Source organism: Papaver somniferum, chromosome 4, assembly GCF_003573695.1.
Source record: "Papaver somniferum cultivar HN1 chromosome 4, ASM357369v1, whole genome shotgun sequence".
NCBI lineage: Eukaryota > Viridiplantae > Streptophyta > Magnoliopsida > Ranunculales > Papaveraceae > Papaver > Papaver somniferum.
Genome location: NC_039361.1, coordinates 133,125,469 through 133,140,555, shown reverse-complemented (window position 1 = coordinate 133,140,555; position 15,087 = coordinate 133,125,469). Strand labels below are relative to the sequence as shown.

Sequence of the window (15,087 nt, the reverse complement as noted above, 5' to 3'; positions counted from 1 at the left end):
ATTGGTTCGTCTTAGAGATATAGGAAACCGAGATGCTCATATTTCTAAGATGGCAGAAGTAATGTTTAAAAAGTACAACTCATATTGGGGGGATTATGAAGACATGAACTCTGTTCTTTTTTTTTTTTGCTAAGTTGCTTGATCCCGAGAGAAAGAGTCTGGTTTGAAGTTTGATCTTGAATGTTTGTATGAGCAAGAAGATTTCAGGGTTGGGACTGTTTTGAAAGCTGTGAAACAAGACATGGGTAGACTTTATGAAGAGTACAACACCATGTATTCAAATGCTAATGCAGATGAAGGTGACATCATCTTTTGAACTTTAGTTATCTGCTTTTGTTTTACTGTTACATACTTAGATATTATAAATGTTGTTATCATCATCATTTACTAATATTGATTGTGCATTTGTACTGATGTCTTAGGTACTGGGTCAACAACTGCTGCAGCTGTGGATGACATGGTAGTTTGTGTGCAAGAAGAGAACATTGAGGATATGCTTGAGTCGAGGAAGAAAAGGCGAAGAATGAATGTTCACTCTACTCAGCCAAAGTCTGAAGTGGAAAGTTATTTGCTTGATGACTGTGAAACATCAACAAGGGATTTTGATATTCTGGCATGGTGGCAGGCTAATAGTACCAAGTATAAGGTACTATCACTTATGGCCAAGGATATTTTGGCAATACCAGTGTCCTCAGTTGCTTCAGAGTCTGCATTCAGTACCGGGAAGCACATTCTTACTCCATGGAGAAGCTCGCTATCTGCCAGGACAGTTGAAGCACTTCTCTGTACGCAAAGATGGTTGCAGGAACCTATCTCTCTTGATTTCATATGTGACTATGTACCAGATGAAAATGCCAGCATTGAAGAAGGTAATGGAATCTCTTCTATTCTTATTTGACTTAAAATTTTTATAGTTGAATGAATCAGTTAGAACTGTTTGTCACTTGAATGAATCCAGTTAGAGTTTCACTTGAATGAATGCAGTCACCTTTTACATTACTATGATTATGTAATTGCTTAGGGCTTGCATATGAAGATTAAAGAGACAGTGGTTGATACTTGATTCTTCAAGTTGTGTGGACTGGTCCTTTTTATGTTACTTTCTGTATTCCCTCATTCCCTGTCCTTTTTGAACTTGGAGTTTGAAGTTATGTGGTGTACTAGTTGTAGACACTTGAAGTACATTACCCATGATGTGAAGAATTTTGATCTGACTTTTGAGTTTTTCTGTTTGCAGACATTTTGGGCAAGGATGAGGATTAAGAATTGGATGGATGGACTGGACTCTGAAGTCTTTTACTTGTCTTCGACTCTTCGTGCTACTTTCTTATGTTAAACTTTAAGACTACTGTGTGTGTGTGTGTTTGATCTTTAGAGTTTAGACTCCTTGCTTTTAGACTTCATTATGTGTGTGACTGTGTGTTTGATCTTTAGAGTTTAGGCTCTTATGGAATGGATCTGTTTAATCTATTAAGTATGGTAAGTTGTTATTTCTTAAGTATGGAATGGAAGTACACTGTACAGGTGCAGGTACAAAATCTGTCAGAATTTCTGACAGATTAATTTATGGTTAAAACCGAACCGAACCGAAAAATAACCGAACATAATCGGTTCGGTTAAAAACCGAACCGAATACTATTGAGTTCGGTTACGGTTTTAAATGTGCTAACCGCACTATAAACGGTAAGTTGAACAGTTTTACAACTAACCGCACCGAACCGAACCGTGTGCAGGCTTAGACAAGTAAATCAACAAATTTGATGGAGCCCATTTTGCTCTTGGAAATACCGAAATCAGGTTTCCAGAAAAGATTGGATAACCAAGAATAGTCGATGGAAACCGGGAAAGATTTCAAATTAAGAAACTACCTAAAAAAAAGTTAATAATCTATTAATTTGTTTTAACAATGTTTAAGATTGTTTGACACTTTTGGGTGACTTACTTACGCGATGAAATCGCTTTCTGTACAGTGACTAATTATGAGGATCCATTTCTACAAACATGAAAGGACAATGCTCGCATCCTTCTCTGACGAGATTTGTGAGGCGATGTAAACGAGGTTCATCCATGAGCTCAGTATACCTCAATATCATTTAACAACAAAAATCTCCGGAAGGGAAGAAATATTCAAGTCTTACAAAGTGCAGAAGGGCAGAAGCTCAGATTGGCTAGGTCATCATCTGAGTTTCTTTTAACAAATAGGTCAAATGATCAAAAAAAAAAAGAAAAGGTCATACGTCATTACAAATGAATATCACCCTACCTGGTAATTGGAAGGCAGAATTGGTTATGCATATGAAGAATTCCTACTACAGCCTTACTGTACTACTATCTACTTAGTAACTGCATCTGCTGTAAGTTACGCATTACATGAGCAACTTCACTCTCACTGGGCAAAAGATCCTTTTCCAGCCCTCATGAGAGCAATATACAACAATTCATTCCAAGTGTCCGGTACACCAGGCAAGCACCAATGAACACAATCTTGAGGATCCGTAGATGCAATCCTCTCTTGAACGGTAAGATTTTTTGAATAAATTGAAGGGTGTCCATCTGCTCGATAGTAAGTAAGTTTGCTGATATTTAAATACAAAACAGGGGTCTTCATTAGTCGTAAGGTGTCATGTAATACTTTCGCACGTGAAGGATTCCTCCGTCTATATGTTTCATTACTCATGATCGGTTCCGTTTCCCTGTTGCATTTTCCATGAGTGTTCCATTGACCACCTCTGCGTAGAACAAGCGGCAGTACACAATCAAAACAACTAATCAAAGTAATTAAGCAAATATTGAACGTAAGGGAACACTTGATGTTAATATCACCATCACATACTCGTAATGAGTTTCTGAATATTCTGCAAAAGCAACTTGGGTTTTGTTAGAATCGATGTTCTTGTCAATCCACCTCCTCCAAGTACCAAGAGCTTTCTTATATGCTTTGTTAATCTCTAGTTGTGGGTACAAAGAGTTACCTTCCTGAAAATAGTCTTTCCTGCAATATTTTTAGCATACTGTAAGGCTCATGGAGACATGGTATGCATTTTTTCTTCTTTTTTCTTTTTTGCTGTCTTAATTACTTACCCATTGTGAACTTTGTTTCCAACCCACCAATGCCATGAATCAAACACGACAACATCAGCATCACGATAGAACGTTGACGCGCGTGGGTCAATCATATCTAATCTCATTGTCTCTCGCACCTGTTTTTGTATACCTTCTTGAGTTCTACGATTTTTCGGATTTGTTTCATAAACTAAAAAAGGAGACCACACGAATCCTACGGTGCAATTATAGTCCTAACAAAAAGATGACACATCGTTAGAACACCAAAAAATATTTAACTACAACTCAGTTTGGGTTGGTTAAGCAACACTTGCCTCATATCTCACTGCCATATCTCCTCTTATGTCGTGGCCTATATTTCCAGGGAGCCAGGAAACTTTGCTCTTATCTGGAACAGCATTCCAAAGGATGCATGCTAAAGATTCAAACATGTTCCTGTTCAAGGAATCCCCAGAAAATGCTACTTTTTTCCCTCTCAATCTCTCTAGAAAGTCACCGGCATTAAGAATGCTGCAAGAAAGGAAAAAACAATTAGGACTGGAAACTGTCGTTTTACCCGCTAGAAATACACTGCCTGAATCAAAATGTGGAAACTGGCATGATAACATATACACAAGAACAGATTTACTTACCTCGGGATATTTTTATTACATCCATTGTTTGATGGGTGCGATTGCCACTGCCATTGCCATTTGAGATATGCATCATCAGGTCTGCCATTCTTGTAACAATCATAAGGTGATCTTTCGATGTAAGGACAAGAACCAAGAGGATAATATGGTTCTCGGTTGCTAACCCTTACCCATTGTCCTTCAAAGATATTGCATTCACCAGTAGAAGTAGTACTACTAGTATAATAAGGAAAATGCAAAAGCGTAAACTTCTTATAAAATCTGTTGAGATTGTTTTGAAGCAACGGATTCATGCGTGACGGGGAAAGAAATGGGAGGATGAATATACTAGCTATAAAAATGAAGGTTGATGCTCCAAAAATGAAGCCAAATCCAACAAGTAACATTGAATCTTTTCTCGTTGAACGCACTGTCTCCATCAAGTGACATAACTTCGCCCAAGTCCCATGCCTCTCCATGAAAATGTTGCAAAACAAACCAAATGTGAATTTGAGCGACGATCCTATCTTGTAAGATGTAGCTCACATGAAGTTCAGTGATCTGTATATAGAATAGAATTAGAGCTGCAAAAAAACTAGATGATAGTTTCCAAATCCAGACAACTTGCTCTCCTTGCGTTAACTAGTAGTTATCGTTCTTTGTGTATACATGCAAGAAATGCGTGCAACATTTAATTAGGTGCAATAACAGAGATGTCAATTGTTTAATCAAGTTAGCTACCTTAGAACTCAACCTATCCAATAAATTATTAGTTTACTTAATAGAGATTAGTAATCACATTTTTCGAATGGCGATTGTAAGAAATTTTGCTGCTTTCTCTCACTAAAGATGGAAGAAAATACCAAGAAAGAAGCCTCTTGTATCACATACTCCATATTAAAATAAGGTCGGTCAATGCGGGTTACGTATGCGTAAAACTTGTTTTGTTGTTCCACTCCCAAGGGGCGGAGCTTAGGGGTGAGCATGGTCCGGATTAGGCTGGTTTTGCCTCATCCGCATCAATATAATACATGCCGCTTCAAAAAGATTTCTTATATAATTAAAAGTTCAAATTGAAAAACAAAAATGATTTGAATAATGACTGATTAGGAAAATTTGAACTTGCCTTTCACGCTTATGCCCTATAAGTTAGTTTGATGGAAGAAAATGATGAGAGGTTGTGAAAATATTAAACTAAAACTCATATGTTATAAACTCTCGTACGTTTTCTATAATATAACGGGTGCGAATGTTTACAGTTTTTTAAGACTACAACCACATCCAACCTAAAATCCGTTGAATCTCGAAATGACATCCGTATCCAATTCATTATTGAACGCTAACCCCAAGAACCCAACCACAAAAATGTTGTTGGGAAGGATCAATTCCGAGTATTTGAGACTAAATGCTCACCCTTAATGGAGCGAGGACTGTAAGTATGATTAGCATATTTGGTAAAATTTTGTGCAGAACGTAAATAAAGAATGATTTTTTGGGAACTAATAAGAGGTAATCAATAAGATTGATCCATCTTCCATCACCAAACATGTATTATCTGGAACCCAAAAAAACTGTGCGCTTATCTGGAACGACATTCCAAAGGATACATGGAGTGAGAATAGTTACAATTTCTATCTACAAAATGCATGTAATTACAATTTGTAGTTGAGAGAATAGTTACAATTTCTATAAAAAAAATTGTAGTTAAGAGAATAGTTATAATTTCTATCAAAAAAATGCATGTAGTTAATTTTTTTCACTTAAGTATTTCATTATTTATTAATCTAAATGATTTTTGTATCTTTTCTCGGTTTTTATTTTGTAAAAAAAGAGTATAATTTTTTTTGATATATGTAACGTGAAAGTCATGTATATTTTTGTTTGTACGAGTCATCGAGACTCCTTGTAAATCATTCAGAGAGTCTCCCATAATTTACGGAGTAACGAAGAGTTTTTTAAAATCTCTTACGCAAAAAGTCTTTGAATCTCTACAAATCTCAATTAACTAACCCCATATAAGTTGTTTCCAATTGGGCGCATATCGAAAAACTAAGAAACTTCACCGTCTTAAATAAGTTATCCCAAATCTAAAAAAATTGCATGAATTTAAATTAGTTATCTCTATTGTGAAAAGAGAAACGAGACAGAAGAGGTAGACATAATTCTCATTAGATGTGTATGATAGACAAACATCAGAGCCTGTATTTATTAGGCTAGACACAAGGGCATCTCAGTAATAAACGAGATTCACCCTAGATATTCTTAACATAATTACACTTTTATAACACCCCTCTGATGACATTGTGTCTAAGTTAATTGCCTCGTTAAAACCTTGTCAGGAAATTCCAAAGGGAGAAAACTTGATCGAAGGGAAAAGAGTACAATTGTAAGTAAACTTAGCACAAAGATGGACATGTATATGTTGGCTTATTAAAACCTTGACAAGGAAACCCCAGTGGGAAAAACCTTGTTGAGGAAAAAGAGTACAACGTGATAATCCAGTAAAATACCTTCTAATTTGATGCTCCCCCTGATAAGTACTACAGTTAAATCTTGGCTTGCAAATCTTCGAGTCGAGATTTCCCAATTTCGATGAATGAATTTCTTTAATGCTGGAGATAGCAATGCTTTCGAGATAAATTTTCCAGTTGATGAAGTCTTATTTTGTGTTAGTCTTCTAATGGTAGTGTTATCGAGTCTTCATGCTTCTTCAAATACATTGAGGACTTGCTTCTTTGATTGCCAGCTTCTTGAAAATGATTTGCAGAAGTAGTTGATGTAATTTCTTCAACAAAGTGCCAATATGTAGTTACAATTGTGTAGGTGAAAAAAATTGTGAGCATACCTTATATGGATTAGAAATATGTCCAAAGTCATAGGAGATGGTTATGTTGATATGGTCTAACAAAATGACTTAGTTAACAGTGGGAATCCACCAAATAACCATAATTTGATACAACTACCTCTTGGATGACCACCATGTTGAACTAAATTGCCTCACTAAAACCTTGCCAGTAAAATCCAATGGGAAAAAATTTGGATGAAGGAAAAATAGCACAAATATCAACATTTTTGAAAGATAATCAAATGTAAACGAGATGTTGCCTCGTTAAAACCTTGTCAGGAAAACCACATGGGATAAAACCTGAAACGAAGGGAAAAGAGTATAACTTTTGTCGTAAATATGGATGCTAACTAACTCAACTTTATGAGTGTTTATACAAACAAGCACCAAAATCATAACTATGGTCTATATTATATAAACAAGTTTTAAGCAAGCATAATATTTTAACTGCAGATTTAAGAAAAATAATATTTATGCTGCTAAAGCATGGATTTTTGTGTTTTAAGGACTCCTCAAGAGACCTTTAACGTTAAAATAATCAACTAATTAATCCGGATTTTTTGTTTTGTACCAAATTTCTAAAAACACATAAAGGATTGTTAAACCTGACATAGTCGAGTCAAGTGGCTGCGTGAATGTAATTTGAATCCTCAAGGATCACAAATTCAAAAAAAATTCCCGACCACATACGAGTCCTTCAAGGACTACCATGCCAAATGTCTCTTATAAGAAAAAAAATTATTGAACCAATCCCAGGGTCTGAGCAAAAAGAAAACCCTCAAAATCGTTTTTACAACGAACATATTTCTCGTATAACGCATTATGACTACACCAACCTGTAATTAATAGGCTTGGCAATTTAAGGTGTTAAGTCTTGGATCCAAAATCGCGTTAATCGAGAAATTAATCCAATCTAATTTGGAATGTATGTCAACCAATCACATTGTCGATATTCCTTTGCAGAGGGGTTAACAACCACTATCTTTATTATTTTAGTAGCTACTGTAATATTCGACAACAAAATTAGCTTACCACAATCCCACCGATTCTCAAGTGTATGCATATCATGAAGAATTCACAAAATTACTGGTACCGGCGCCCTGTTTATTTTTCAAAGTTGTTGTAGTGATAGTGGTAAAAAGTTTCATTTCAGATTTATGAAGGAAATAATTTTTAGATCTAATAAAAATAAAGAAAATTAATTTTCAAAGAGTGATGTCAAGATTTAAAATAGACTAAGGCTCCGGATTCACTATTACTTCAAGTTGATTAGTTACAAAAATATTTCAAAATTATTATCTAGCTCTTTTTCCATTAAATCACTTATTAATCTATAAGGTGTCCAAAATTAAATTGTAATCCTTAAGCATGATTTATCAAAGAATTAATTCTAAGCATAAAACATCAAACTGATTCACAAATAATTAAGAAAACCATTTTTATCTCTTTTTTTATTGATCCAAGTGAATTAAATAAAATAAATAATTAAGAAATTATAAAAAGAATTTACCAATCAAACATGAGTGAATAGCTCCTCCGTCGCCTCAGTCACCAGGTATTTTAGCCGCTCATCATGTTGGAAAACCTATCAAAATATTTCATTGATGCTCAAAAGTGTTTTACAATGAAGAGAAAGAGAAGTAAATAGTATAAAACAGGATTCTGCGACCCACAGACGGCGTCCAGAATCAACGACACAGAGATAGTGTTGTTGGTACAATGACTCAGTCGCGGAAAGGAGTGGAAAAGTGTCGCAATAAAGCGACAGTTTTTAACGACTTTCCTGCCTCGTCCAATGTTCTTCGTGTTCTTCAGTTCCAGCAGCAGCAGGAACTTCTTCTTCACATCGCCTAGTTCTTCGATTTTACGTCTCTATTCTCTTCCAAACTCTCCCTAAACTTGATAGACTTTCCCAAACTGTTTTGCCTTGTATTTATAGTGAATTGGAGCCAAACATGCGACCATTGATTGCATATATTCTCCATTTAATCCAAATATTCTCGGCTGCCAATAATAACGAAATTTTCCATTTTTAATCCCATGCACGCGTTAACTTTGATCCTGCATGCTCCCAAATGTCTTCTCCACGCCTCAACACTCTTCCAACGCTAGTAGGACTCTTCCATGCCACAAGAACTCCATTTTTGCTCGTGTTACAGTGCACGTGCTCTGTTTTGGGCTCAAGGATCATCACGCGTTTTCCAGCCACTTCTGATCGAACCCACTGCCCATAATGTGTTCCTCATGCCATATCACATCTTCCTACCAAGTTTGAGCGATTGAATCTCCCTAAAACACCTTCATTTTGTTGATTGAAACTCTAACAGTTGAGAACTTCATTTCCCGCCAAAAAAAAGTTTTTGAATTTAAAGAGATGAAGTGCCCCTAATCGTCTGTGGAGTGTAAATAGAAAATGCCCAACTGAGGTGCCCCTTAGTAATTGGGTTGCCTCTTAACCAAAATGAGAGTCCGAATAACAAATGTCCTCCGGGGATGCCCCACATAATTTTTCGAGCAGATCTTTCCAAAAATGTTTATTTCCTAAAAATACATAAAAACACAATATTAGTACAAAAATAGAGTTCCAACAATACGGACATTGAGGACAAATTAGACACAAAAATGTGTCTATCAAATACCCCCAAACTTATTATTTGCTAGTCCTCGAGCAAATCTAATCTATAAAGTAAAATGACTACACTTAGCACGTGCAACAAGCCGTTAAACCACTAGGTGGCCCTAGTGGCGGAGTGTTGTCTCCGGAGGGTTTACCAGAGGTGTACCCACAAAAACTTTACTCCAGACCCTAGCTATATACAACGAACCTTGGAAGGCACTAAAGAATCTCCTTGGTTGGCTTACAATCACTGACTACAGGAGGAAGTACCCTGATGCGAAATTCCAATTGGTGTACACGAGTTTACACTCAAGCATACTAAAATTCATATAAAGTGACAGAGCTCTACTCAGATAGTTGCACTATGGACATCATATTCGGAGTCAAACTGATCATATGGATAGAAAAAGGAGATGGAAATAGAAAAATGTAGATGGTTTTGATGTTAACCAAATGATCGATGTTTCACATATCTGTCTGAAGGCCATCTCCAGAATGAACCTATCCTAATGGACTGAGATACCGGTCTGACTAATATCAACACAACTGGCATATACAAGGGAACCAGTGGTCAATAACTTAAATCTAGATCAACAAACTGGAAAATACAAGGGAACCAGCAGTTGACTACACATAACAATAACCATTTTTTTTTAACTTAACGGCATGAATAGATCTTTTTGATCCAAGCGCATGCTTCTTGTCAGCAGATTACACGATAGTTCCCACGGGTCTTGCATTCCACGCTTGCTTAGGCGACGGAAACAGAGAGAACACACGCATATTGCTATCCAAGTGTTAATACTTATTCCGATTGGTCTAACTGGTCCGATCTTTTTTTTTAGTAACTCAGTCACTCTAATTCACCCTAGCAGTGGTAACAACTTGAATCGTGTGCCCCGCCTAATCACTTAGAGAAACATAGTTTAAAATGAAAAAATAAAATAAAAAAGAAATGAAAAGGACTCAACGAGATATGGTGCAACTATCATGTTATTTCTAACACCTGAGCTCTGTGCTTTTATGAATAGACTCTATAGATGTTTCCATCTAATCAGATTGGTTCCTCAACTCCTACAACCAAGATGCTTCCATCCACTTAGATTAGTTAGTGCCATCCTGAATACGCATAAATTTCTAGGATCTGGAGTTTATTTATTGCAACTAAATGATTTTCCCATACCCCCAAACTTAAATCTAACATTGTCCTTAATGTTTCCAATGATAAAATTAACAGCATGAACGAGGAGAAATTGTTACCACTTGAAGCAAAAAGGGTTGAGGATAGATATTACCGTGTTGCATGAGATTGGGTTACTTCCCAAGAAGTGCTAAGTTTAAAGTCTTCAGCCAGACATCAAATACCTCAAAAAGGATCTTCACCTTCCAAATTCATATAACAATAGCCGAAAAAGTTGTGGGTCCATAATACCAAATAGAGCTAACACCAATATGAGACAACTGCACTGGTTCATAAAGAAGGAGCACATCCTCATCTAAGGTTTCTTGCAAGACAACCGGATCTATCCAGAGCCTCCAGTTGGGCTTCATAAGAGTGTCTTGAAAAATAGATTCATCCGAAAAATGGGTTTCTAATATATGGATTTCCTCCTGAACAGTATCAGGCGGATCAAGTTGTGGAGTCTGAATAGACTCAAGCGATACCTCAGATGCACTAGGCTTGAGTCCCAAGTTAGGGACTTCTACTGGGGATAATTGACAATCTCTACCCCCAAATTTAGGGTAATCACTATTCTCCGTAAGACCTTTAACTATGGCTTGAATTTCCGGATCCGGAGAGTATTTAAAATACTCTAGAGCTTCTTCTAGTTCAGTACCCCCAAACTTAGAGTTTTGGGTGTCTCTAGATAAACTAGTCACAATATTCCCAATTTCTAGACTATCTGGTTCCTGAAAAAGGTCAATTGCTTTCTCTGAGTTATAATCAGGTGGTTCATCCTCTAAATTATTTTGAGGTATACTAGCTACAGGACTTATATGTTTCATATCCTCTATGGTCATCCCTAGAGTTTCCTTATTGTGTTGAAGCACAGTTACTGGCCTAATCTCATGATCACTATCCAAATCGGAAGTTATAGGAAAAATCTCAGATGGTCCTACAAATGCATAATTGGGGTCCAACTTAGGAGAATCTTTAGGCTCTTCGAAATAAGGGCTTAAGGTAGATTCGGTAGCTAGTAATGGTTCAAACCTAGATTTCCATCTATCGGTATCTAACATAGGATAGAATCCAACAGAGCATTTACTTGTTCAATGTTGCTATCATCGTCGAAATCCATGCTAAAACGGGCTAGAAAACTCTCTAATGGATCTTCCGATTCGGTGTTTGGTACAGACTTCGGAACTAAGGAATGCACGTGTAATCTAGCTCAGAGGGTAGCTTACTAATATTAAAAATGTTCAGCTCAATAGTCATATTACCAAAAGACAAATTCATAATACCATTTCGACAGTTAATGACCGCATTGGATGTAGCTAAAAACGGGCGACATAAAATCACTGGTATTTGGTTCTCTGGGTCAGGGATAGGTTGGGTATCTAGGATAACAAAATCCACCGGATATATAAACTTGTCGACCTCTATGAGAACATCCTCGATCACACCACGAGGAATTTTAACGGACCTATCAGATAACTGAAGTGTCATCTGTGTAGGTTTCATCTCACCAAGTCCTAGCTTAAGGTACACATGGTATGGCAGTAAGTTCACACTGGCTCCTAAGTCAAGCAACGCTTTCTCAACACAGTACTTACCTATTGTACAAGCAATGGTAGGGGACCCTGGGTCTTTATACTTAGGAGTAGTGGTATTCTGAATAATAGAACTCACATGACTAGCTATGAAGGCTTTCTTCTGGATACTGAGATTACGCTTTCGCGTACACAAGTCCTTAAGGAACTTGGCATAAGAGGGAATCTTCCTAATTGCATCTAATAATGGAAGGTTGATATTAACCTGCTTAAAAACCTCCAATATATCATTAAAGTTGGACTCCCTCTTAGTCGGAACTAGCAGCTGGGGGAACGGGGCTCTGGGAACAAAGCCGGGCACATCAGGACCCTCATTGGTCTCTTTGGATACTCTATATGTTTCCTCATTTTTTGGCTCATAAGGGTGAACTACAACATGTTCACTATCAGGCATGGCAACCTTATTGTCAACTTTCTTTCCACTCCTAAGGGTTGTAATAGAGTTCACATGATTGTACGATTTCTCTGCTTTAGGATTGGGTTGAGTTTGACTAGGAAACTTATCTTTTTCCCTCAAAGACTCATTTATATGACTAACCTGGGTTTTCAACTCGGAAATAGCCTGAGAGTTAGCCTGACCTATTCTCTTATTTTCTTCTATACCTTGAGCAACAGATTGCTGAAACTGCATAGTGTTACGAGTTAAAAAAGCAAGAGACTCTTATAAACTCATAATCTTCTTATCCGAAGGGTTCTGAAACTGTGCCAGGGCTGAAGGATTCTTAGGATAGCCAAAACCTCGGGGAGCTTGAGAGTTACTAGACTGACCTTGATTCTGGCCCTTAGACCGAGAAAGGTTGGGATGGTTTCTCCAGCCAGGGTTATAGGTTTCTGAATAAGGGTCAAACTTCTAACGGTTATCGAATCTAGTGTTGTTATAAAGAGCATTGGATTGCTCTTCAACATTATGGTCTTCCCAAAAAGGCTCTATTCTACCACTAGTACCACTAGAATGACCTAATTCCAACGCTTCTAACCTTTTGGCTATGGCTGCTATTTTAGCATCTGACTCATAGGATCCTTCTACCCTATTGACATTTCCTCTACTTAGAAGAATTGTTTTCTGGGGTTCCCTATTATTTTCCCATTGTTGGGTCTTATTGGCGATTTCATTCAAAAATTTCATCGCCTCGTCAACAGTTTTATTCTCAAACCCATCTGTGCATAAGGACTCAACCATGGTCATTGTTGAATCGTCTAAAACCTCGTAGAGGATCTGAACTAACCTAACCTTCTCTAAACCATGATGAGGACATTGATAAATTAAGTCATTGAACCTTTCTAAATACCTATATAAAGATTCTCCCTCTTGTTGAGCAAAAGTACAAATTTGTGTCCTAATAGACGATGTTTTGTGCCTTGGGAAAAACTTATGTATAAAGGCAGATGTAAGTTGTTCATAGGTTTCAATTGACTCAGAATCCAAACTATACAACCAAGATTTGGCTTTATCTTTTAAGGAAAAGGGGAATAACCTAAGTTTCAGTGCATCATCACTAAGGTTTTTAATTTTCAGAGTACTACATACTTCCTCAAATTCCCTAACATGAAAATAGGGGTTGTCATTCTCTTTTCCTAAAAAGGTTGGGAGCATCTGTAAAGTCCCAGGTTTGAGTTCATAATTTGCCTCGGTTTCAACTAACTTGATACAAGACAGACGAGAGGTCCTAGTTGGGTTTAATAAAGCTTTTAAAGTTGCCATTTCTGGCACTACCAAGGGACTAGGAGAACTTTCTTCACAAAGACGCAGATTCTCAAAACTGAAGTTTCCAAAAACGGGGCTCTCTAAAGAAGAGTCTTCGAGCTCCCCGCCTTCACAAGAAGAACTGCTAGGTTTATCACTAATCAGACGACCTAGAGTGTTTCTTTTCCAAGCCCGTTCTACCTCGGGCATACACTAGAAAAACAAAACTAAAAAGAAAAGCCCTAAAAGGGAAGGGAAGTTCTATGCAAACACAAACAAGGCTGACTCCACCACAGCAAACCTACTGAATTCTAGCAAACAAAAAGCATGATGGCTCCACTTAGATTGTTTCTAGACCAGCTTCTAATCCTTCGAAAGGGAATTCGTTACAATTTAAGAAAACCCCTCTGGAATCAATCTGAGTCAAAGTAAGTTGAATTGAGGCGAGGGAAGATCAGTGGAGCTTTGATACCCAAGGCCTCACCGCTATCACAAGGCGGCGCAGTCACGCGTTCAACTCACAGAGACCATCATGAACTTCGAAGTATGCTAAAAGAGTAACCAATATTTTTCGAATGACTGTCCTATTAAGCTCGTTACCCTATAGGTCTCGTTCTAGTCAAAATTTTAGGTTTAGATTCGCGTTAGGTTTCGTTTTCCTAAGGCGGGCAAGAAGGGAACAGTGATGAAATCCGAACCCTTATCTTGTATTAGCCAGGCCTTGCCCTTTACTAGGAATTTAAAAACAGTCCAAATTCGTCCTCAATCAATGAATCACCTTAAGGAATACAATAACTCGCTTACAGGAGATTCGCGAGTGTTTCGATGGACTTACCTCCCGTACCAGACGGGGGATGAACCGTTGAAGTCGACTCGGGCCACGACTCCTATGTCATGTACGAACCCGAGGGGCCGAGACGATATCGTAATCGTCGTCCTTCCCTGCACACAGTTTGTATTTAAGGTACCCTTCCGTAGGGTAAAAATAACTTAAAAATGTCCAACGTCACAGTCCAAGTCCAAAGTAAAGTGCAAAAATGTTACAAAAATTTCCTAATACAATTCTAAAAAAAAAATTAAAAATTAAAAATTAAAAATTAAAAAAATAATAATAAAACTAAATCCTAAAAAAAAATTATTTGTCTTCTTTTTTTCTTTTCTTTTAGCTTTAAGCTTTGTTCCAAGTCCTTAGTATCCAACTTCAAACCTGCAAATCAAAGACACACCCAAAGAAACGTAAAAAGGAACAAATGAAAATAATAATAAAAAAATCTAAAAATGCTACCTAAACACAAATCCGCGTCGGCGGCGCCAAAAATTTGTTGATTTTTCAAAGTTGTTGTAGTGATAGTGGTAAAAAGATTCATTTCAGATTTATGAAGGAAATAATTTTTAGATTTAATAAAAATAAAGCAAATTAATTTTCAAAGAGTGATGTCAAGATTTAAAATGGACTAAGGCTCCGGATTCACTATTACTTCAAGTTGATTGGTTA

General features: G+C 37.0%; 1 protein-coding gene and 1 pseudogene across 1 annotated transcript; one reads left to right on the top strand and one right to left on the bottom strand.

The window, feature by feature from the left end:
• Positions 1 to 2,092: 2,092 nt before the first annotated feature.
• On the bottom strand, positions 2,093 to 4,296 carry LOC113274277 (protein trichome birefringence-like 2). The gene is made up of 5 exons (XM_026523711.1): positions 3,696 to 4,296; positions 3,378 to 3,573; positions 3,082 to 3,296; positions 2,834 to 2,992; positions 2,093 to 2,729 (listed from the first exon to the last, which is right to left on the bottom strand). Exons 1-5 carry the CDS (start codon positions 4,151 to 4,153, stop codon positions 2,387 to 2,389), a joined length of 1,371 nt encoding a protein of 456 aa, XP_026379496.1. The 5' UTR covers positions 4,154 to 4,296; the 3' UTR covers positions 2,093 to 2,386.
• An 8,850-nt stretch (positions 4,297 to 13,146) lies between these two features.
• LOC113276811 lies at positions 13,147 to 13,246 on the top strand (annotated as a pseudogene).
• The last annotated feature ends 1,841 nt before the right edge of the window (positions 13,247 to 15,087 follow it).